General features: G+C 40.1%; 1 protein-coding gene across 1 annotated transcript; it reads left to right on the top strand.

Annotated features, from left to right (window-relative positions):
• The first annotated feature begins 5,966 nt into the window (after positions 1-5,966).
• LOC148043452 (cytochrome P450 2J5-like) lies at positions 5,967-21,941 on the top strand. Its single transcript, XM_087725102.1, has 9 exons — positions 5,967-6,159; positions 7,996-8,158; positions 10,417-10,566; positions 11,699-11,859; positions 12,328-12,504; positions 13,515-13,656; positions 16,694-16,881; positions 19,336-19,477; positions 21,373-21,941. The coding sequence occupies exons 1-9, from the start codon at positions 5,998-6,000 to the stop codon at positions 21,561-21,563; spliced, it is 1,476 nt and encodes a 491-aa protein (XP_087581228.1). The 5' UTR covers positions 5,967-5,997; the 3' UTR covers positions 21,564-21,941.
• The last annotated feature ends 3,609 nt before the right edge of the window (positions 21,942-25,550 follow it).

Below are 25,550 nucleotides of genomic sequence, written 5' to 3'. Positions count from 1 at the left end.
GGCGTCCTGCGCTGGCTCGGAAACATGCGATCCCCGAAGCGATCACGCTCTAGCCCGCCCTGCAAGATCCCCAATCGCTCCAGTTCAGATCCAGAGGCTGCCTCCTCCTCCTCCCCGCAAAAGCCTCCACCTCTTCAGGGTTAAAACTTTGTGGGTATCGATCTTTTGATTTGATGAGCGGATGAGGAAAGGGAGGCTGTTCCTTCCAGGTTTGAATTGTGGGGGAGGGGAAGGGGGTTGGATTGGAGAAGGGAGGGGGGCTAACATCGGCCCCTCCACCAAAGCTTGCTCGGGATGGCCAATTCAGGCCTGAAAAGGCAGTTCCAGCAAGCACAGGATGCTATAAATAGATCATATAATATCAGTCCGCCAGCACCCGTCCCCCAACTCCATTTTTCATTCATTGCTGAGCTCAAAACATTTTCTCCACTTGTGCAAATTCCAGGTAGGGGTGTTTATTTGTTTTTTTAAAATCTAGTGCTTTGCAGAAACCTGCGTATCCAACACAGACATATATATAAACAATGGCTGCAGATTAGATTTTGATTTCCCTCCTTTTGAAAGGCCCACGATAGGAATTGGGGTGTTTTGGCACAGGTCTTATTATGCACCTTCAGGTAATGTTAAAATGGTAAGGTAAGCCTTGTACCTCTGGTTTATTTATTTTAATTTATATAACTGCCCTCCCTCTCTCCAATTCGGCCTCTTCGAAAATTCCTTTCTGTGTGAGGTGGCTCTTAAAAAATTCCTTTTTATGTGAGGTTGCTCTAGCAAACCTCTTCTCTGTTGCTAAGGAAGTTGAAAAGCTGGAATTAACAGCTGGAATGGGCCAAAAGAGCTGGCGTGGAAGAGAGCAAAGTTCAAAGAGTCATCACTCTTGATGGCTTGGCTCTCAAAACATGTTGGTGCTATCAGATAAGCGATGTTTTGATATGGTTGTTTGCAGAGGTATAGATATGAAAAACTGTAAAGCAGTGAGCCGAAAACTTAGTGAAAGGCTTCAAGGTGAACAGGGAGTTCTATGAATAGGTGAGATGTCCCTTCGGATAAATGTCTGAGGCATTTATCACTACAACGTTGACAACTTTAAAATGTGGATTTCAACTCCCAGAATTCCCTAGCCACTGGGCACTTCAACCCCAGGAATTCTGCAGTCGGCGTGCTGGCTGAGGAATTCTGGGAGTTGAAGTTCACATATATTAAACATCCCGAGATTGAGAAACATTGGTTTAAGGAATATTGGCAGTGAGGCCCCAAAGAGACTTCCCCCTAATTTTAAGGTAAGGATGCACTCACAGATTCTCAGTGACAAGGAGAAAAGAATTTGTGTCTGTTTATAGCACTGTTTCTCAACCTTGGCAACCTTAAGATAACTTGTTAGAAAAGAATAGAGCTGGAAGGGACCTTGGAGGTCTTCTAGTCCAGCCTCCTGTTCAAGCAGGAGACCCTACAATCTGAGACAAGTGACTGTCCAGTCTCTTCTTAAAAACCTCCAGTGATGGAGCAGCCACAATTTCTGAAGACAAACTCTTCCACTGGTTAATTGTCCTCACTGCTAGGAAGCTCCTCCTTAATTCCAGATTGCTTCTCTCTTTGATCAGTTTCCCACCATTATTTTTTGTCCTGCCCTTTGGTGCTTTGGAGAATAATTTGACCCCCCCCCTCCTTTGTGGCAGCCCCTCAAATACTGAAGTACTGCTGCTATGTCATCCCTAATTCTTCTTTTCTTTAGACTAGCCGGACCCAAAATCTGCAGCCATTTTCATAAGGCTTAATCTCCAGGCCTTTGATCATCTTAGTTGCTTTTCTCTGAACTTTTTCCAAACTTAAAAACTTCAACTCCCAGAATTCTCAGATCTTGGCTGGTTGGCTGAGGAATTCTGGGAATTGAAATCCACAGGGACTTAAGAAGCCCTGGTTTAGAGAAACTGCTTTCATTATTATCTTTTCATGCATTCTCCATCTTTTCATGCATTCACCACTACCACCAAATTAGAGGTAGCTAAGATATCTCATAAGGAAGATAGGCAGCTATTCTGTCTTTTAAAACATGCTTCTTCCTTTTCACAATCAGAGAAATATTCTGCCTTTTCAATATTTCCTAGGATATTTCATTTTTTTCTGGGAGAGGACTGGGTGATAACTTCCTACACTTTATTGGTAAATTAGTATCTGTAAATGTCTGCACAATTTGTGTTTTGGATACACTATGCAAGATTGGGCCCAAGGGGAAGAAAACCTGAGCAAAGGGACTGTAGGAAGTTAAAACCCACCCTTCTCCTAGAAAAATGAAATATACTGGGAAATATTGAAAAGGCAGAATATTATATTTCCCTGGATCAGAAACGGAGAATCATGTTTTTAGGCAGGAAGCAGACTCACTCTTAATAGCCCCCACCTTTGCCAATGGCCCATTAAAAAGCTTGGGCCAGTCTATTCTACATAACAAAGATCTTCCCCCCTTTCAGCTCCAGGGTGATGGGATTAAGGTATGATAGTATTAGGCCTTTACCCATCTCACCACAGGGCACCTGGGAAGAAGAAATGCTCAACCATACATGGACTCTCAGCTTACAGAGTTCCCCTGCATGGCCCCATGAGAGTACAAGAATACAAGATCAAGATCAAAGGCCAGAGGGGGCATAAAAACCAGGAACTTTCAGCATCTCCGTCTCTTTTCCTTCTTCACCCAACATCTGCAACATCATGTGATCCCCCTTTTCTGTTCAAGCCATATGATCCTGTTTACCATTAAACCACATAAAGTTTGCAAGACGTTCTTGCCACATTGTAAAGCTTTATGATCACAGCCAGAAATTAAGTAAGAAATTAGTCAGAGAACACTTAAGACTTCAAAGAACATAAAAAGTCTGTATAATGTGTTATGGCATATGTTGGAATGAAAAAAACAAAAGCAAAGACAGTTTGGCTTTTAATGTTTTCAGGCTATCCATAGTTGTATCTAGGTGAAATGGGTGACAAATAAATTAATACTAGGTAATTTCATCAGTGCTTGGGCAATATGTTGCCAAATGAAGCTAATCTGTTTTTCAGATCTTTTGCTCCAGGGGATAAAATTAATGTCTCGGCTCTTGTTCTTTGTAACAGATTTGAATGGCCCTGACTAGTAATGGGAAAAACCTGTTGGATTAGAAGCAAAACGTCGTCAAGCAAAACCAAAGAAAGTTCAGTTGCCTTTTGAAAAAACATCTTTGGGACAACCATGACCTGGATGACTGACAATCTCCATAGACAAAAAATTGAGTGACGTGTCAATTGATCAACTAGAACAGGGCTGTCAAACTCCTGGCCTGTGGGCCGGATGTGTCACAAGCTGGCCATGCCCATGCTCAGTTTAGCGAAGGGGGGAAAGTCCTGATACGTCATGTGACGCCACCATGATGACATGACTTTGACGCCCCTGAACTAGAAGGAAAGCTACATGACGTATAGCAGAGGTGGTATTCAGCAGGTTCTGACCAGTTCTGTAGAAACGGTAGCAGAAATTTTGAGTAGTTTGGAGAACCGGTAAATACCACCTCTGACTGGCCTGGCCCACATCTATTCTTTGCTTCCCAAGTCCCAGCTGATCGAGAGGAAATGGGGATTTTGCAGTAACCTTCCCCTGGAGTGGGGTGGGAATGGAGATTTTATAGTATCCTTCTCCTGTCATGCCCACCAAGCCATGCCCACAGAACCGGTAGTAAAAAATCTTTAAATCCCACCACTGATGTGTAGCATTTTTGCTACAAACTCTTTATGTCAATTGCTTTGTTTAACAATAGAAGTAGCTGAGACTACAGAGGTTGCTGGAAATGAACAGCTTGTATCAAATGAACCTTGAAGAGTGGTTCACTTCTAATGGTGCAATATTGCAACTGAAGGATGGTTCATTCTACCACTGATGCCTTACTTTGTCCCCATGGATTCTGGGCTCAAGCCAGCCATTCATTCCCCCCTCTCCACACTGAAACAGCTTGCCTATTTGTCCAACAGGGGTCTCCGGCTCTTACCTCATTTCTGATGGAGGGCTACAGATTCTGGAATGTTTTAGAAAAACTCTATTTTAAGAGTTAGCTAAAAAGCTCCACCTTTACCTCTGCTTGTCATTATCAGAGAATGAAACAGAACTATAACTATAACTATAACTATAACTATAACTATAACACACAGAGACTCAGAAAAATATATTGTATTCTTGTTTTGATGGGGTTTAAGAGCAGTGGTGGGATCCTGCCGGTTTAACAACCGGTTCAGTGATCATGCCTTCGCGCGCATGCACAGTTTTAAGAAAAAAACAAAAAACCACTGGCAGGATCATCAGGAGACAGATTTATGGAATAAGTAGTTGATTATAGTTTTGATGTGGAAACAACTAATCATTTGTGATCCAGTTTCTTGCAGGGATGTGGCACGGGTAAAGGTTGACCTGATATCTAAATATGATCTCTCACTGTTAAAATGGGTCCAGATTGGTGATGTCTGTCTGCAAATCCTTTGCATATCTCTAACTTTCTTGAAGTAATGAACACTTGATGAATTGCTAACAATTTCTACTGAAATTGCTCTGCCACTGGGACAAAAAAAGAGATTTGTGGGAATGGAAGGAGCCAAGGATGGACACCATAATTGGCAAGGAAGAAGGGCATCTGAATTGCTATCTGATCTGCACTGTTGTATACAAATTCCCCAGCTGGCAAAACATTCTTCCAATTATCCTGTTGAAAATGGATAAAACATTGTACAATATTCAAACTTTCACTCTTTATCAGAAGACAAATGAAACCTTTAAGAATAATCATTTTTAAAAGTCTTTTAAGAATAAACTTAATTTTCTGTAGCTGTGATAATTTTTGAAAGTTAAACCTATTTTACTGGAACAACAGAAAAGCAAGCACTCTCCCCAGTGTCAATTAGGGAATACAAAAACATGTTTATGAGAAGTTGCTAGGAAGCCAGGAATAAAGCGACAGCTTAAAGGATGATATCAGTATCTTTCTTTTATATAGATCTCAGATACCTGAGATTGTCATGAGTAATAGTTAAAAACTCTAGAAATAAAAAGGCATTGTACCAGTGGTGAGTTCCAGATCCCGTTGCAACTGGTATGCTGTGACGGGGCTGGGCATCCACCTCGGGCACGCGCGCTGCCCAAGGATATGCACCCACCATCCTGCGATGCTCCAGTTGCTCGGTACTGGTTGCGCAGGCACCATATGCTGCACACGCGTGATCATATGGCCCAGTTAGCTTAAATATAGGTAAGGAACACGGGCGGGCAGAACACCGTTCCAGTACGATGGTTGCAGCGCCCAGTTGCCACCGGTACGCCTATACCAGGGCGTACCGGCTGGAACCCATCACTGCATTGTACCATTTTTCCCTATAATGTCATAGCTATCCTTAATATCCATGATGCATAATTGATCTTTTGCAAATTAGGATTGTGCAATATAATCTCTGAAGTTTCAACTCCATGCAATTATACATCTGCAAAAGGATATAAATTATAATCCACAGCTTATTGGTTGAGATAATCACAAGGTGTTTTAAGTGCATTTTTGCAGCAGCCACTCAAAGGGAAAAAAGGGGAAGGCAGGACAATGTTGATGCTTGTTCTGCCTGGAGAATTGTAGGCTTTCTCAGGGCATGCAGTTAACTCCACGCTTAGGACTCTCATTCAGATCAAGTTGATTAGCAGGCATTCTTAATAGCAAAACGTACCGTTCAGCGTTAAGATACTTCTGACTTTCCATAGCCTATCCCATTACGTGGTGTCAAAAGATAACAATTTTACTCCCATTCTTGAGAGAGGGGGAGGAACATAGCTGCAGGTAGAATGTCCCAGTGGCCAATCAGAAACACAGATGTGATCACATGTCATGAAATTACATTTCCCTTAAGGCGGTCTCTGCCTGTATTTCCCAGGATTTAAAGGTTTCTTAAAGGCGACAGCTCTTAATCCCTACACTCATTAGCTACTGCTGGGGAAGCACAATGTTAACATTGTTATTTATCACTGTGATTCTGTGCACAGTATTTTTCTTTCTGAAACAGTTCCGAAAAAACAAAGACCATCCCCCAGGACCTTCTCCAATTTCCTTATTGGCAGGAAGACTGTTGGAAGGGTCTATCTTGACAGAGGAGACGTTAATGAAGGTATATCTTTTAAAATGCTTAATCAAATAACAGTTGAAATAGGGGGAGCTTAACAGACTTGAACACTAACCAACAAAATTTGCTCAATGATGAGAAACATCAACTATGTTTATTTAGACAAATACACGGGAATAATATAAGCAGTACCTGGTTAAGCAGTGATACTTTTGAGATGGACAAAGGCAATAAGCGTGAGCCAGCAGTATGAAGCAGCTGGCAAAAGAGCCAATGCAATTTTGGTCTGCCTCAACACAGCTATATCAAATTCACAGAAATTGACAGCAATTGCTGTCAATTACATTCCATATATAAGAGTTTTACAGCACTCTCTGAGTTAATTTCATAGAACTTTACAGCACTCTCTGAGTTGTTTCCATAGTCAGCATATTGTTCTCAGCCATCTGGTTCCGATTACTGACCTCAGAAGGATGGAAGGGTGAGTCAAACATGACCTGGATAAAGATCAAAAAAGAACTTTATAGATTAAAGGCATATGTTGATGATTTGATGTTATTTTTCAAGAATCCATTCAAAGGAACAGAAATAGCAATAGCAATAGCAATAGCAGTAGACTTATATACCGCTTCATAGGCCTTTCAGGCCTCTCTAAGCGGTTTACAGAGAGTCAGCATATTGCCCCCAACAATCTGGGTCCTCATTTTACCCACCTCGGAAGGATGGAAGGCTGAGTCAACCCTGAGCCGGTGAGATTTGAACCGCTGACCTGCTGATCTAGCAGTAGCCTGCAGTGCTGCATTTAACCACTGCGCCACCTTGGCTCTTACATATTAATGGGGAAACTAAAAGAATTTGATAAGAATTTGATTAACAAGTATTAGATTTATAATCAGAAGATAAAAATGTTAACAAAGATATGTAACTAGAGAATAAAGAAAATTAATTAAATTGAAGGAGTTAAACCAGTTTGTGTCCATGATATGAGAGATCTGTAAATATTTTCTCAGCCATCCTTCTGATTTGTGCAATATACAAGTCCTCAATGGAAGGCAGGCAGGTGCCAATTGTTTTATTCCTGCAATCCTAATTATCCATTGAATTCTGTACCTGCCCTATTTGGTTGCTGTACCAAACTAGGCAGTTACAGAAGTACAAGCGACAGACTCAATAATTCCTCTGTAGAACTTTATCAACAGCTCTTGAGGCAGCCTGGCTTGATGCGGGAAGATCCTTAGAGTCATTGGTATATATGGTACAGATACAATACTGGAAGTCACATTTAATGGAAATTCACTGAGTTCTGGAGCCAAGGTGGCGCAGTGGTTAAATGCAGCACTGCAGGCTACTGCTAGATCAGCAGGTCAGCGGTTCAAATCTCACCGGCTCAGGGTTGACTCAGCCTTCCATCCTTCCGAGGTGGGTAAAAATGAGGACCCAGATTGTTGGGGGCAATATGCTGACTCTCTGTAAACCGCTTAGAGAGGGCTGAAAGCCCTATGAAGCGGTATATAAGTCTACTGCTATTGCTATTGGAGGGGAAAAAAGGCAGGAAGTTGAGAAAGCAAGAGGCAGGAAACTGGAACAGAAGGTCACATATTAATCTGCAATATGCATTGTTGGATCAGGTGAATGGATGAGACAGACTCAGGCTTCAGTGACAAACAACAGCTCTTTATTCGACAACTATTTACAAATCCAACACCGGCCTTTTTGACAGCTAGCCCTTTTATAGGGAGCTGTCAAATGGCTCGGCCAATCGGCTTCCAGTATTTTCCCACCAGATCAGAGGACCTTGGTGGAACCTACCATTTGGCTGTCAGTATGTAACATGCATAATAACACAGAAGATTTATCTTTTCCACTTTGTACAAACTGCAGCTGGCAAAGCAATATGGGAACATTTATTCTCTGTGGGGAGGAAATTATTCTATTATAGTCTTCTCTGGATACCAAACTGTGAAAGAAGCATTAACTAAACATGCAGAAGCCTTAGTTGATCGTCCGGTTACACCATTCATATTGACTATGCTCAAAAAAAGGGGTAAGTTTTGTTCAACTTTGTGGACTTACTATGCTCTTCAGAATTAGAATCTCCATATCCATGGCCAAGACTCGGGTTTTAGATAAAGATGTTGATTATTAGAGAAGTCTGTTGAAGAGAAGAATGGAAGGAAAGGAAACATAGATCTTCAGTGACCAATATGAAATGAGGTATTGCACTGTATTTGACAAACATGTCATAAAACAAGGTGATTGCTCCATATTAGCTTTGACAATTCTTTTTGTAATTTCACATAGGTAGAATTTATTCTTTAAAATGAAATTATTTGGGAGCTCACATGAGGAGCAGGATCATGAAATAGGCAGTGTTTCAGGGGTGGTATTCAGCAGATTCTTACCAGTTCTGGGGAACCGGTAGAGGAAAATTTGAGTAGTTTGGAGAACCAGTAAATACCACCTCTGGCTGGCCCTGCCCCATCTATTCTCTGCCTCGCGAGTCCCAGTTGATGGGGAGGAAATAGGGAATTAGCAGTAACCTTCCCCTGGAGTGGGGTAGAAATGGAGATTTTGCAGTATCCTTCCCCTGCCAGGCTCACCAAGCCACACCCACAAAGTCATGCCAATGCCTCACCCACCAAGCCACACCCACAGAACCAGTAGTAAAAAAAAGTTTGAATCCCACCACTGCAGTGTTTAATTGATCAAATCAAGAAAAAGCTGAATTTTTAGCAAATTGGTAAAGAATATATGACCAACATTTGGTTATATTTAGGTTAGAATGATTATTTCATGTGTTTTTTTTAGGTTATAAGAGGTATTATAAGAAGTTTATTATACTGGCTCTATGGAATCCAAAAGATTTAAATCCTCAAACTTGAAAAATGTTAGGATAGGGGCTTGTCCTACCCATCTATGAAGACAAAAGAACATGGATATATTTTGCATAATCAGAAGGAATTGTTTAGTGTTGTCCTCTCCATATAAATAAAGGTTTTGTATGTTATTAAGAATCCAAATTGTCCATTTTTTAACAGTGAGATATTATTTCCCCCCATTTCCTTTTTCTGAAGTATACGTTGCAGTTGAGTATTAAAACTGCGCAGGCAGGGATTGGATTTTTATTCATTTACGTATTAAAGTTATATGTTGCCAATCTCACATGCATTCTTAAGTACAGGAGCAGAAATTAGAGCTCCTTTCTAAGCCACAAATGATGATGACGATATTATTATTATACAATTGTATCACAGCGGCCAGTTGTTTCGCCGGATTTGGCATTGGTTACTAGTCGGGCCCCACCCAGGGGCCTAGGACGTCATAACGTATTTTCGTAATATGCGTGCAGATCCAAGCAGTGCGGCTTTTTGCATTTGACTGATGGTGATTTTGTCAATTTTTAACTGTTTTAAATGTAATTCCAGTGCTTTTGGGATAGCACCCAGTGTGCCAATTACCACTGGAATTACCACTGCTGGTTTGTGCCATAGTCATTGAATCTCAATTTTTAAGTCCTGGTATTTTGCGATTTTTTAATGTTCCTTCTCGGCGACCCTGCTATCACCTGGTATTGCGATGTCTATGATTGTGACCTTATTTTTCTCAACCAGTGTGATGTCTGGTGTATTATGCGCCAGTATTTTGTCCGTTTGTATACGGAAATCCCACAAGATCTTCACCATCTGATTTTCGGTGACTTTTTCAGGCTGATGTTCCCACCAGTTTGTTGCTGTTTTAATATTATAATTTTTGCACAAATTCCAATGGATCATTTGCGCTACTGAATTGTGCCACAATTTATAATCAGTCTGCGTGATTTTTTTACAACAGCTGAGTATGTGATCAACAGTTTCATCAGCTTCTTTGCAAAGTCTGCATTTCGCATCATCAGAGGATTTTTCGATTTTGGCCTTAATGGCATTTATGCGGATAGCTTGTTTTTGCGCAGCCAGAATTAGTGACTCTGTTTCTTTCTTTAATGTACATGTTGTTAACCATAACCAAGTTTGTTCACTGTCCATTTTATATTATTATTATTATTATACAATTGTATCACAGCGGCCAGTTGTTTCACCGGATTTGGCATTGGTTACTAGTCGGGCCCCACCCAGAGGCCTAGGACGTTGTAACGTTTATTATTATTATTATTATTATTATTATTATTATTATTATTATTATTATTATTATTATTATTCAATTGTATCACAGCGGCCAGTTGTTTCGCTGGATTTGTTGTTGTTGTTGTTGTTGTTGTTATTATTGGTGTGAGCTATTCTTTCCTTTTAATCTTTGATTATTCAGGTATTGTATTTTCAAATGGTCACACTTGGTTGCAGCAAAGGCGGTTGAGTGTTCTTACTATGAGGAAGTTAGGCCTGGGGAAAACAAGCCTGGAATTTCAAATACAAACCGAGGTTGAGAGATTTTTGGAGGATCTTGGAAGTAAAAAAGGTACCTGATAACCTCAAGTGATATTGTCTCGAGTCTAAATCTGCAGAAATGTTTTAGCACCTTAGTACTTTTAGTAGTAGAGCCAGGTACCACCTATTCTATACTTGTACATTTGGTTTCTCTTGCTTAAATGTATTCCTTTTTTTCTACATTGAAATTCATTTTGTTCTTTTGAAATCTTTTATTTTTCTGCTTCATTTGAATTGTACTAGACTGGGCTTTTATAATCTCACTTTTCACTTTCCCAAGATTCTTAGGTTGTTTCCCCCCTGAGGATTCTTATCTATGGAACACTTCTCAAGCTCTATCTTCTCAAGCTCTATCAGCTCTTTTGAAGTCCATGACTTGATATTTCTCTATTGCTTGAGCTTGCATAATGTAGAATTCTAATAATGCATGATCATTCCACCAACAAGGTTCCTATAATTTCAACTCCTTTTACCATTTCATCACTGTTAGTGAGAATGAAGTCCAATATGGCTGAACCTCCAGTTTCCTTCTCGACCTTTTGTGAGACAAAGTAGTCTACTAGGTTTTCAAGAATCTGTTTGCTCTTCTATTTGGTGCAATCTGTTTGATTTTCTACTTCATTTCATTTCATTTCATTTATTAAATTTATAGGCCGCCCAATCCTGGAGGATTCCGGGCGGCTTACAAGGAAAGAAGAAAAAAGAAAAGCAAAATAAGTTTTAAAAAAAATAGTTTAAAATTCACAACACACACATACATTCTAATCGGGGCTGGACCTTAACACTAAGGTCAACAGCCCCAGGCCTGCCGGAACAGCCAGATTTTGAATGTTGAATGTTGAATGTTTATTTTATTTATATGCCGCCCTTTTCCCCCGAAGGGGACTTTCCTGAAGGCCATGAGAGGTCCGGACCTCTGGGGGTAGCTGATTCCACAGGGTCGGAGGAGCCACAGAGAAGGCTCTCCTCTGGGACACTGTCCGGCTGACGGTATCCGAAGGAGGCCCACCCTGTGGGATCTTATCGGCCGTTGGCCTTTACTAACTTTTTACTCCTGGCACCATTTATTTATTTTTAATAAGCTCTATTAGACCAAATTCCTTTTATTACTAACATGAAAGCCAGAACTAATGTGAATATTAATAAAGGTTTTCTGTCATCAGGACGGCCATTTGACCCATCAAAGTACCTTATACACTTTGTTGGCAATGTGATCTCTGCTTTAGTTTTTGGACATGGTTTTTCCACTGAAGATAACGAGGCTCTGGAATTGCTTGAAACCATGGACATTATTTCAAATTTTTTAATGACTTCCTCCCATATCGTGAGTATTGTGGTCATTGTCCTTTTTCTTCCCTGAGTGGTGCAGAATTAGCCAGAACAATGGACCCATTAGAATTACCAGAATTGTATTTCACTTGATTATTTTTTCTTTTTCATTCTCAAATTGCAATATGTATACTGTTATTTTTAAACTAACTGATCACTAAGCTTAAAGTTGAATAATTTGAAATGTACATGAGGACCATTGAGAGCAGATAATATTGCAGGGTGACAGGCACTTTAGCTCCTCAAATGTTTTGGGATTATAAATTGGGCTGTTGGGTGGCAATATGTATTTAGAGAACTAACCTAGGACAGAAATTCTATACATTTAAGTATTCATTTCAAAGAAATGTGTTCGGTGTCAGATATGGGGACAGATCATGAGGCTGAACTGGTAATTTATAGGAATTGGTTTATGATTCATGTGACCTGTCTTGTAACAGGACTTGATTTCTCTTTCTGGTAGATTTTTGAAATATTTCCATTTATCATGAAATATCTCCCAGGGCCTCAGCAGAAAGTCTTGTCTGCTGTGGAGCGTGTATTTGCTATTATAAAGAAGAAGATCACATACCACAAGGAATACCAGAATCTGCATGAACCACAGGATTTCATTGATTATTATTTGTTTCAAATGGAGAAAGTAAGTAGCAATAGCAATAGCAGTTAGACTTATATACCGCTTCATAGGGCTTTCAGCTCTCTCTAAGCAGTCTGGGTCCTCATTTCACCCACCTCGGAAGGATGGAAGGCTGAGTCAATCTTGAGCCGGTGAGATTAGAACCGCTGAACTGCAGATAACAATCAGCTGAAGTGGCCTGCAGTACTGCACCCTAACCACTTCCCCACCTCTGTTCTTTGTACAGGTAGTCCTCAACTTATCACCCCAACTGAGCCAAAAATTTATGTTGCCAAGTGAGAAATATGTTAATTGAGTGTTGCTGCATTTTATGACTTTTCTTGCCAAGTGAATCACTGCATTTTTTAAATTAGTAACAAGGTTAAGTGAATCTGGTTTGGAATTGCTTGGCAGAAGGTTGCCAAGAGTGATCTCATGACCATGGGACACGCCAACCATTCTAAATGTCAAGCACCTGAATGTAAATCGTGATCATGGGGATGCTACAGTGGTCATAAGTCCCAAAGGTGATTTTTTTCTCTCTCTCTCTCTCAAGAGGCAACTGGACTCTCTGGTTTTTCTTTGAAGACGTTTTGCTTCTTATCTAAGGAGCTTCTTCGGCTCTGACTGGATGGTGGGGAATGGAAGGATTTATACTTTTATTTCAAGGATTTAATTTTGAAATTTTTACTACTATATTAGTATAGTATAAAGACAAAATATGATTAATAAAGAGAAATATCAGATGAAATACTACATCCATGTCAGTGCAAGCTCAACAATGTGTCTGAATTATTCCTAATGTTTAGTTCTACTGGAATTTCTCTAAATTGGGTCTATATTTCTCAAATATGCCCCACTTTTATAAACAGTCTCTCACCTTGTTTCATCCTGATGGTTTGATTACAGCTTCAATCTCTACAGAGAAAATGGACCATGAACTAGAGAGGGGAAACACTAGTTTGGGGAAGAAGTGGTAATAATAAGGAAAATATCTAGAAATGACATTTCATCTTTCTCACTGTTAACTTTAGAGCAAGGATGATCCAAATTCTACTTATGACGAAGACAACTTGCTACATTGCGCTGGTGACCTCTTTATTACTGGGACAGACACAACTAGTAGTACTCTGCAATGGGCATTGCTACTTATGGCAACTCATCTGGATATCCAAGGTGACAATAAAGTAGAATTTTTAGTAGGGAATGGCCTCTTTGACAGTGGTTCTCAACCTTCCCAATGCCACGGCCCTTTAATGCAGTTTCTCATATGGTGACCCCCAACCATAAAATTATTTTCGTTGCTACTTCATAACTGTAATTTTGCAATTTTCCGAAGGTCTTAGGCAACTCCTGTGAAAGGGTCGTTCAATGCCCAAAGGGGTCGTGACCCACAGGTTGAGAACCGCTGCTCTATGATGTCACACTACATAGAATATGGGTGTATGTACTGTATGTATTGGAAGGGACCTTGGGGGTTTTGTAGTCCATCCACTGCTGTGGCAGGAAACCCTATATCAGTGATGGTGAACAATTTTCTGGTGCCAAAAGGGCGTGCGTGTGTGCAAAAGCATGTGCCTGTGTGGCCACACCCATAATACAATGCCCTCCCATTCGACGCACGCACGTACCACTCCCCCACGCTCCCCACACGCATGTGTGCAGGCCTCACTCAAACCTCCAGAGTTCTGGTAGGCCTGTTGGGCCATTTTCCACCCTCCCCAAGCTTCAGTAAAGTCTCCTAAAGCCTGAGGAGGGAGAAAAATTTCCCCACAGGCCTACTGGAGGTTTGTTTCCTAACTTCCGTAGGGCCTGATTTTTACCATTCACAGGTTCTGGAAGCTTTCCTGAATCCTGGGGAGGGCGAAAACAGCGTCCCACATCATCTTGAAGGCCGAATGTTAGCTGGCCAGTGCATACATGCCTGCTGGAGCTGGCATAGGGCAATGCCTCTCGTGCCCTCAGATATGGTTGCATGTGCCAACTGTGGCACATGTGCCAACTGTGGCACATGTGCCACAGGTTCGCCATCATGGCCCTATACCCTTTCAGACAAATTGTTGCCCAATCTCTTCTTTAAAACCTCCAGTGTTGGAGCATTCACAACTTCTGCAGAAAAGTCATTCCACTAATTAACTGTTTTAACTTCCAGGAAATTTTCTACTTACAGTAGTTCCAGGTTGTTTCTCTCCTTGATTAATTTCCATCCGTTGCTTGAAGGCTTCCAAGAACAGGTTGACTCCCTCTTCTTTGTGCCAAACCCTTAAATCAGACCTGTCTAACTGGCAGCCCGCAAGTCAGATATGGCCCGTGCAGGCCACACCTACCCTGGCTCTGCAAAGGCAAAAAAATATTGTGATACATTACGATCCAGCCTGTGATGTGATTGAGTTTGAAACCTTAGATAGTGGAAGACTGCTATCATATCACATCTAGTTGTTCTTTTCATCAAACTAGACATATCCAATTTCACCAAGTGGTCTTTATATGTTTTAGCCTCCAGTCCCCTAATCCTCTTTGTTGCTCTACTGTGTACTCTTTCTAGAGTCTCCACATCTTTTCTACATCGTGGCAACCAAAACTGGATGCACTATTTCAAGTGTGGTCTTACCATGGCATTATAAATTTGGGTAACATTTCATATGATCTTGATTCTGTTAATGCAGCTAGGACTGCATTGGCCTTTTTGGCAGCTGCAGCACACTGCTGACTCAAATTTAAGTGGTTATCCACTAGGATTCCAAGATCCTCTCAATTACTACTATTAACACAGGTATCACCTACGCTATAACTGTGCATTTTGTTTTTCTTGCCTAAATGTAGATTCTTAATTTTTTCACCATTGAATTTCATTTTGTTAGATGGAACCCAGTGTTCACGTCTGTCAAGATCCTTCTGTATCTTAAGTTTTTTTTTCTGGAGTGCTGGCTATTCCTGCCAGCTTGGTGACATCTGCAAATTTGATGAGTCTAATCCCCCATCTAAATCACTGATGTCCTGGGAGGATAATAAGTTCTAACTCATTCCCCAAACTGGATATAATTTGGGAGAGGGGAAAAGGAATGCCACTCTTGTTGGAAGAATTGTTATTTTTTCATCCTCCTCTGAAATAAATAACTGAATCAATCAATCAGTCAAAGATTTGAGTTTTACAGTAAAAAATAAATAAAGACTGCAAACTTAGCAGCTCTGTCTGGATTATCCTTAAAGGCGGGGGATCATATGCAGCCTGAAGATATACATGTTCTACTGGCTAAATAGAGCTTGTTCCTTTGTCTGTTCTTACAGCCTTGATATTAGTCTCCTTATCATTGAAACTCGCTCCCATCAGCCCTCTTTAGGCTGTTGCACACAGAAGTGAACACAGTGTTCTAGGTGGGGAATCATGTGCCCTGATTGAGTGATTTGGACCACTGATGTGATCCTCCAGGGCTCGTGTTCAATGACTTTTCCAACAGATGTAGGGAATAATAGGAGATCTCTAGAAATAGTGGGTTCCCAGTGTTCTTTGGCTTGTCTTCTCAGCTTTAATGCTTCCTGAAGTCACAGTTGTTATGGAGTGAAAGCCACTGTGAGCACTGAGTGCAGTTAACCTCTTGCATCTCCTTCCTGGACTTATCACGTATTGGGAAGTGCTGTTGTGGCCGCAAGGAAGAATAGTAGTACTCTCATTTCTGCAATTTTTTTTTCCTTTCTCCAATTTACCTACAAAGTCCAAGAAACATCCAGGAGAAATAATCCCTGATGCAGATAACCGAATTTGAATAGATTAGTTATGCTGGATGCAGTGATCTAAGACAGAAGCAGTTCTTTCAATACCTTATTTTTAAAGGGACATTAAGAATAATGTACTCTCCTGAACAAGGAAAAGAAATCTGAAAGACAAGCAACCCAGAACCTAAAGACATCCTTGTATTACTGTTTGCATGAAGGACTGAATATATTGCTTTGGATTCCAGGAACGGCAGCAGGTAAAGTCTGCAAAAACAGAACAGACTTCTTTAGAAGCAAAAGATCTATGTGATGTGAGGTCTGCCTCTTTCTAATGCTAAGAAAGAAAACCCCCGGACTCCGTGGATTTAATTCCAGACTTGCGCTAGGAAGAATCTCAGTGATTTGGGATCCCCACCCCCGAACCTCACCAACTTACTTATTTTCTGAGATAATTTATAAGGTCTTCAATAAAAGATACTTTTTTTACCCTTTTTCTCAGACAAGGTCTACAAGGAGATAGAAAACGTTTTGGAGCCATCTCACTCCATCTGTTATGGAGATCGGAAGAATCTGCCTTACACCAATGCTGTGATTCATGAGATTATACGAAGGAAATTCGTCACATACGCTGGAGTACCAAGAAAATGTGTGAAGGATTTTTACTTCAATGGGTTTCTCATTCCCAAGGTATGAATCTTTCTGAATTCCAAGTATAACAAAAGAGAATAACAGAGTTGGAAGGGACATTAGAGGTCTTATGTTCCAATCCCCTCCTCAAGCAAAAGACTGTACCAATCCAGACAAATGACTATCCAATCTCTTCTTTAAAATCTCCAGTGATGGATCACTCACAACTCCCAGAGGCAAACCATTCCACTGATTGATTGTTCTTTCTGTCAGGACATTTCTCATTAGTTCTAGGTTGAATCTCTCTTTGGTAATTTTCCATCCATTGCTTCTTGTCCTGCCCTCAGGTTGACTCCCTCTTCTTTGTGATAGTCCCTCAAATATTGGAAGATTGCTACCATGTTACCCCAGCCGTTCTCTTTGTTAGACTAAGCCAGGGGTGTCAAACTCACAATGACACTTTGTCATCACATGACGTATCACAACCTTTTCCTCCTTTGTTAAAATGGGGGTGGGGGTGGTCAGCGCATGACACATCTGGCTCACAGGCAGTGAGTTTGACACCCCTGGACTAGACATACCCAGTTCTGCAACTGTTCCTTATATATTTTAGCCCCCAGCCTCTAATAATCTTTTAAGAGTTCTTTTGAACTTCCACTGTTAGCTAATATTTTGTTGGAATGCAATCTTTCGATCAAAGTGATCCACTTGCTGTTATGCTAAGGGTGTCTTTTAATGAAGAATGTATGAATGCTGGTTTTGTCAGACTTCTGGTTTATCACACTTGGCCAACTTCCAACCCAAAGCTTTCTTCCAGTAGCTCACCTGAGAAGTTTCAATGCCTTATTGTCATTCTTCTTTTAAGTATACCCCACTCAGTTGGCTCCACAACACAAGAGAGTCAATCCAACAACACAAGACCTTAGGCAACACACATAGAAGCACTCACATGCCTGCACTCACTGCTCACTACTCCACTCTTATCCATTACACCTCCTCCTATTGCTCCTCCACCTTACTTCTTGTGAGTCCTACTGCTGGAGAATAATATATTTCTGCCTGTTTTAGGCTACTTCATGCCGTTTCAGTTCCACAGACAAACATAGCACCCCAACCTGCCTCTCTGCTCAACTTTTATAGCCAACAGTTGCTATTAGACTAGGGAAAGACCTTAAAGGAACAGCAGCAGCACAGATGCTGGCCTTTAAAAAAAATTAATAACTGCACTGCTTGAGCATTTCCTGCATAGGGAGACATTCTAAACAATCGTGTTTAAAATTCAATCCTGTTTATCTATTTACCTACAACCTAAAGCCATTTTTGAAATTTTACATTTAATATGAAATTAAACATTAACCAATGTTTTAAGCACATGTCCAGCTAATTCAAATAAAATATTCCAAGAAAATTCTCCCTTTATCATTGCTGGTGGCTTAAATGGCATTTGCTCATTCATTTGCTGCAAACATGATGTTCGTCCATTGTGTTCGAAGAGGACCTTGACATCTAACAGGTTGTGGGCTGACTACGATGTCTCCGCAGGTGTCTGGTAAGGCCTATCCGAGCACAAAATGTTCTGCCACATGTCGGGCAGACATGTGCGGGCACCATTGTTGCAGCATTTGCAGCTCTGGCCATAAACATATATAAGGATGGGTTACACCTTTTTAATGTCATACATATCAAATTACCAATTCCCTAATCACTGTGACCTTAATTCCCCGTGCTTGCATAATCTAATTTTTACACTCTCATGTTATCTTATGCAGGCTTATGTTTGAAATAAAGATGTGCTTTTGATTGCGTAAGATGATCAAACAAACTGTTTAATAAGCAAAATCGTGTCTAGATATTTTTCATTCGTATGTATGTATGTATGTATGTATGTGTCTGTCTGTCTGTCTGTCTGTGTATGTATGTGTGTGTGTGTATATATGTATATGTATGCATGGATGTATGTGTATACATTGTGACATAGAGATTGAACAGGTGAAGACAAATATCAGTAATTAACATTAAGGTGCATTAAGGGAATTAACTGTTTTCAGAAAAATATCTAGGTGCTGGCCATTTTGTAGGCAGCCTGTCCTCTCAGACCTATTTTTGTTAAATGCTTATCTCTTCTCCTTTGCAGTTTTATTTTTTTAAATGGAAGATTCAGTGACTGACATTCATCCATTCACATCCAAGGTTGCTCCCTCTTGGTAATATAAACGAATTTTGGAAAAGGATATCATTTACCAATATATTAGTATAGTATAAAGACAAAAATATGATTAATGAAGAGAAGCATCAGATGAAACACTATATCCTTCCACGTTAGTGCATGTAGCTCATTAGTGTAATGAGTGAATGGTTATTCAGCATACAGGAAAAAAATCTGTTTCACATACATACCCACATATGCACACAGACAAAGAATAACAGCTCTGAGATGACATTATTTTGAAATAGGATATACAGAAACTAATGATATTGTCTAGATTTTTCCACTTGTTTCTTTATTCATTTTAGGGAGCTATGATTTTACCAGACCTGCGCTCTGTTCTTTTTGATCCTGAACAATGGGAGACACCTGAGAAATTCAACCCCAACCATTTTCTGGACAAAGATGGACATTTTGTCAGAAAAGAAGCATTTATGCCCTTTGGAGCAGGTAATATGTAGGTTTCTTTTTCTTTTGTAAAAAGAAAGTGTAGGTTTCTTTTCCTGGTAAGGGTTAGGTTTCTTTTGCTTGAAAGGATCTATTTGAAAGTGTTAAAGGGCAAAATAGCATTTATATACTGGAGATTTGGGGAAAGGTAAATTAAGAATCTTCTTTTCCATTATACAGAACTGGATCAACGGAGGGGGGCGGGATGCAAGAAAACTGAAAGAAACCTTTTGTTATACAATTTCCCCTGACATTAATTAATCTAAGTAAAACTCAGGCATACACATAGCTATCTTAGCTCCAGCCAGTGAGTATGTGGTCAAACCTTGAGTTTAGTAATCTTTATTTTTCCTAAAATGAGACAAAAGTCCCAGAGAGGCTGTTTGAAAAATGGGGCCCCAGTACACTGTATCTTATGGACCCTCCACCCTCATCCCCAGAGCATCTGGCAGGGTTAAAATAGCAATAGCAGTTAGACTTATATACCGCTTCATAGGGCTTTTAGCCCTCTCTAAGCGGTTTACAGAGTCAGCATATCGCCCCCACAGTCTGGGTCCTCATTTCACCCACCTCGGAAGGATGGAAGGCTGAGTCAACTTTGAGCCGGTGAGATTAGAACCGCTGAACTGCAGATAACAGTCAGCTGAAGTGGCCTGCAGTACTACACCCTAACCACTGCGCCACCTCGGCAGAAATACAGTACATCCATGGTGGGTCCAAATGGTGATTCTGCAGTGGCCCTCGACTGAATGCTTCCTTTCTATCCTTTTTTTAAAAAATGGTCCCAGCTTGAAGAAAAGGGAGGAAAATATAAGTGGATCAGGAAATGAGGGCTTCCTTGTATATTTACTACAGCTGGGGAAGGAGCCTCTGAGCTACTGCAGTCACCACTATCAGACCTCACCATCCTGAATCAAGGGCTGACAGTGTCTGCCATCCAAGGACAGTGACTTGGAAGAAGACAATTAGATGAGTCAGAGGAAAGGTTCAAGAAAGAATTAGAGGAAGCTCTTCAAATCGCACATATAAGACGGATCCTTTTATCCCTAAAGCCTGTATGCTGAGGTGTGGGGCAGAATGGCAAGCCATTGGGGATTAAAAAGAGTTCTGCAAAGCAAAGCAATAAAAATATATGGATTATTGCTTTATAGTGAAGCTAATCCAACCATCTGCTCTTAATTATTAGATATTTATTTATTTATTTTGATGCCGTTTCCCCTATAAACTGACTCTGTCCTACAAAGGGATTTCCCCTACAACTGCTTCTTTAAATGTAGCCACTTCTTTTCATTGTTAGAAAATGTAGGGATGCAAAAACCACATACTGGATTGCTAATACCTGTTGGAAAAGAGATTTGAGAAAAATAAAAAGCAATGTATCTGTTGAAGCATGTTAAAATGTGAATAAAATCGCCTTACTCTTTGTTGAGGCAAACATGGTAGTCTTGATTGAGGATTTCTCCTGATACGGTATGGAAGAGGAACCAGATCCTGGAAAAGTCTCAGCCTAAGACATTGTGTCGTGTGGACTATTCTAATGAATGTTAATGAGTAAATGAATAAAAAAACAGAACAGTGCTACAAAAGTGATTTTGCACTAATTAGTTCCTGCTGGTGTATTCCCACCAACATCTAGTTTCCACAATAGAAACAGAAGCTTGGACTAGATAAGCCTTTGGTTTGAAGGGATACATCTTTCTTTTATGAAATTTATTATAATTATCCAGTGAAGCAGAATCCATTCCTGTCAATTGGTATGGGACTAGTGAGTGAAGTAAGACTTACTCCACCAGTTTGAGATACCTTTTTTGGATTGTTGCTAAATGTGGAAAGGTCAATGAACAGGTAGTAAAGGTTGCTACCATTCATTTTATGCTTTTATTTTATTTTCACTGTAGGTGTTCGGAGCTGCTTGGGAGAACTCTTTGCAAGGATTCAGATTTTCATTATATTCACCAGCCTACTGAGGGCATTTAGATTGCAACCCCCAGAAGGAGTGGAGAAACTCAGTGACAAACCATTAAATAGAGTAATTAATCATCCCTCTCCTTTTAAGATCTGCGCTGTTCCTCGCTCTGGAACACCATAGAAGGGAAAAATGACTAAATGTTTATTTTATTCTAAAGATCTTACTGTCTTTTTCTCTTTCAAGTATCTGTCACACCAGTATTGAAAAATCAAGGATCTGTCACACCAATAATGAAAAGGTTAATTTTTTTTCATTGTCTCTGGAAATAAATTCTTACCTTGAAAAATTGCCAGAAAAAAATGCAGTTAAAGCCCAGTTAAAACTGGGTACTGGGTTGCTATTCAGCTTAACATCCTGTATATAAATTTGAATGTTGTTATTTTATGCATTGCAAACTCTACCTGTTCAGTTATCTTATAATTCAGGATAGTATATTCAGGTAGTATAATGCAGGTAATAGATTTGTATAATAAACCCGATAAATGGCCTGAGCAAGCCCAGAGGGGCACAAATGCCTAACTGAGCTCATTACTGATATGACTCATTTTTTGGCTTTCCAAAATACACCAAACCATAAAATAATGAATCTGCTGGAGTGGGGAGCCCACCTCAGCCACAGAAGCTCCCTGGAGAAATATGGGGCAGTTCCTCTCTCTGAGCTGGGAGTGGGGAAACCAGGGATCTGGGGCATCAACTGCCAGGGGGACTTTCAGCCAAGGAAGCTCTTGCAAAAAAGTCAGGTATAAATCTGACAAAGGAAAATAAAGGGAAATTTAGCTAATTCATGCTGAGGCTGAGGCTGAGGCTTCTTCCTGCAGTTGAGGTATTTTTATAAGCTTGGTCTCCTTGAAACCAAGCTGACTGAAGAGAAAAAAATGGGCACTTATGTTCGTGGTGTTTTTCTTTCAACGGGGAGTGTCAATATCACCTACTTTCTTTGGGTTCTTTCATGAATGGAATAGCAATACATTAATAAACGCAATTAATGCTGCAGCATCTGTGTTTGTGCTTCATGGAGAAATGCAGCTATGCCAGTGCTAATCCGCCATCTGTGGCCAGAGGCCAAAGTGGGAGCAACATCAGAGCCATGAAAACCTCCCTCTTATTGGATTTCTGGAAGAAGGAAGCAAGATGGCTTCTCATGCATCAGAAGCCAGAGGACACCAGGGCCCCTGGATTTTAACCCCAGGAAAGGGATCCAGGTTGTACGAGGGAGGCCTTTCCAGCCAGAGGGCTTCTTTCCTCCTCCATCTTGCCCCTGCTGCCTCTCAGAGAGCTGAAAAAATGGGAGCAGTTCCTCAGCCAAAATCATTGCTGAGGGGAAAATGGCTGGAGATGTTGCTGAGGGGAAAATGGCGGGAAGGCCCTCTGGGGAATGGCAGTTGACATGTAGCATCTCTGCTCTCTGGGAGCCTCACTAGTCACCGAAATGAGTCTAAAGGAGGAAAAGGCCACTCTGTGTCCTCTTGGCCTGCTCTGTCCCTTACAAACGGGGAACAAAGAAAAGGCGATGGAGGAAAAATAATTTGGGCATAAAAATCAGCTGTAGGTGAATGAAATAGAAAGCATCCATCTGGAATGAAAGATCTATTTGCTCCCATATTAATTTTTTCCTGAAAACGATGTTATCTGTTTTCTTAGCATTCTTAGAGGTGATCCAGGAGATGTGAAGTAGCAGGCCATGGACAATGATCCCTAACACCCACATGGGTTATGAAAAGTATTCTCCTGAAGTAACGCCAGGAGACAATGTAACAATAACCTATTATTAAGGTAGCTGACAGCGAACAAAGCAACAAACTTAACTGACAGCCTTTTATATGCGGGCTGTCAAACTGTTAACCAATAGGAAGCCTGCCCGACTTCCACGAGCCTTAACCTGCGCCGGAATCAACGGATTACTTTTTCCCATTGATTGGCAAGTCTTTCTCGAGACTCCAGGATGTAGCAGGTTAGGAATCTGTGGTCATCTGCCATGCTAACAAACACCTGCCTCAGAGGTTTAGAAAAGAACCCTGGTGCAGACACTGAGGATTTGGAAGAGTGAATCCATTTTTTCTTCAACTTGTCATCCAAAAACCCCTCCAAGGTGGCTGACTTTCCAGGAGACACAGGATATTACCTCCTCAGTGGAATTTGGGCTCTTGGATTTGAGTTGTGGTAGTCTAAGGTGTATGTGGGTATGTATGTGTGCATACAGTTGTCTCCTACTCCACAAACATATTTCTAAGATTGGAGTGTTTGGTATAGCAGAAAAATAAGTAAGCTGGGCAGGCATGGATGAAGAATGAGAATGGAATGCTTTCAATTGTGGGATGAGAATGGAATGCTTTCAATTGTGGGACACAAAATATTTTTTCCTTATTTTCAGAGGACATCCTTTGATTGTAGCCAATCACACACACATACACATACCAACATAATAAGAACATGTGAAAAAGCAGCCACAGAGAGTGGCAAGAATTCAGTGTGGTCTTTTATTGTCAAGGACGAAGGTTTGGTGTGTTATAACACAGACCAGTCCGTACCATCTTCCCATTAATTGTTTCTACCAGTATTGGTAAACTTTATGAGTGGTAAATTAAAGCTTTGCTCTGTGGTCTCATCTGTGAAATTGGGTGTAGCCCCAGAGTTATATTCTTGCTACATAGTTGCTGCTCTGATTCAAAGGCATAAGGTTTAATGGTGCAAAATCTGGAAGTAAATAAAGATCTCTCTCTCTCTCTCTCTCTCTCTCTCTCTCTCTCTCTCTCTCTCTCTCTCTCTCTCTCTCATAATATCACTTATAATATTCTTGTATTTCTATATTTCTATTAATCTATTCTATTAATCTAAGAGTCAATTCTAAGTGAATTCCTTATAATTATTAAATATTTTGTAGTCAAATATCTCAATTAATCATTACTAATACCAATAATATCTAAAATGATGAAATTAATAATCTTATAGCAATAACAAAACCCAATGACAATAAGAATATGTTTCTTTGATAGTAGTATTATAACATTAATTCCTAACATTTAAGTTCAACCTTACATATGACCCTCCTGTATTAAATAATTATATAGATATTCTGAGTCCCCTTGGTCCATTAAATTTTGTTTCTCTCTCTCAGATTGTTTCTTTTAATAATGTCCAAAGATTAACATGAATGTTCTCCAATAGTCAGGTCTCTGTTATCCAAGGGGTATAGTCACCAAAAATTCTGTTCTCTCTTGAGGTATAGGGGAAAGAAAATTCCAGATTTTGCCAGTAGATGTCGCTCTTCCACGAGTTATCTAGATACAGACTAACAAGATGCAGACCTAACAAAATACACTGTCATGTTATGAGTAAGCTACTACACTACTACAGTAGTGGCCAAAATTGTGGAAATCTTTTGGGAAAAGTGTACTTTTGAGGTTTGATGGCTAATAACCCCACTTTTTTTTAGTAGTACCATAAAATTATATATCAATGGAAAGATAATTTAATCAAGAATGCAATGCAACAATTATCTGTATTCTATGAAAAGTTATAGCCAAATATAGCCAGAAATAAAACCCAGTTAAATAGAAGCAATCATTCAATCTTGGTTTCACATTGTAACAGTTGCAGAACTAAAAGACTTGGTTTACTCCATGGGAAGATGGTTCATGGTAAAGGTTACCCAACTAAGTATTAATTGACATGGTGATAGTTTTTCTATATCTCATTTTTTCTACATGTTTCACTTTTCTTCTTTATAATTGCTATTCTAATAGCAAATCTTTCCTAAAATTTATTGTATTACATTCTTGGTTAAATTATCTTTCCATTGATATATAATTTTATGGTACTATTCCAAAAAAAGTGGTGTTATTAGCCATCAAATCTTTAAAATCCTGTACACCTTTTCCAAAAAGTTTCCACAATTTTGGCCTCTACTGTATTATCTATGGCAGTGGTTCCCAACCTTTTTATCGCCGCGGACCGGTCAACTTTTGATAATTTTACCGTGGCCCGCTGAGGAGGGGGGACGTTGATTGTTTATATTTTAGATTGTTTTGATTTAATAATTTTAATTTAATTGTATTTAAACATGCCTTCAAAATAAAATACAGTTACACCAAAAAATGAATATAAAGT

This window comes from Thamnophis sirtalis, unplaced genomic scaffold (assembly GCF_051295495.1).
Source record: "Thamnophis sirtalis isolate CommonGarterSnake01/CBP01778 unplaced genomic scaffold, rThaSir2_p1.2 scaffold_11, whole genome shotgun sequence".
Classification (NCBI taxonomy): domain Eukaryota; kingdom Metazoa; phylum Chordata; class Lepidosauria; order Squamata; family Natricidae; genus Thamnophis; species Thamnophis sirtalis.
Note: the sequence above shows the minus strand (reverse complement) of the source record. Positions and strands in the feature narration are given on the sequence as shown.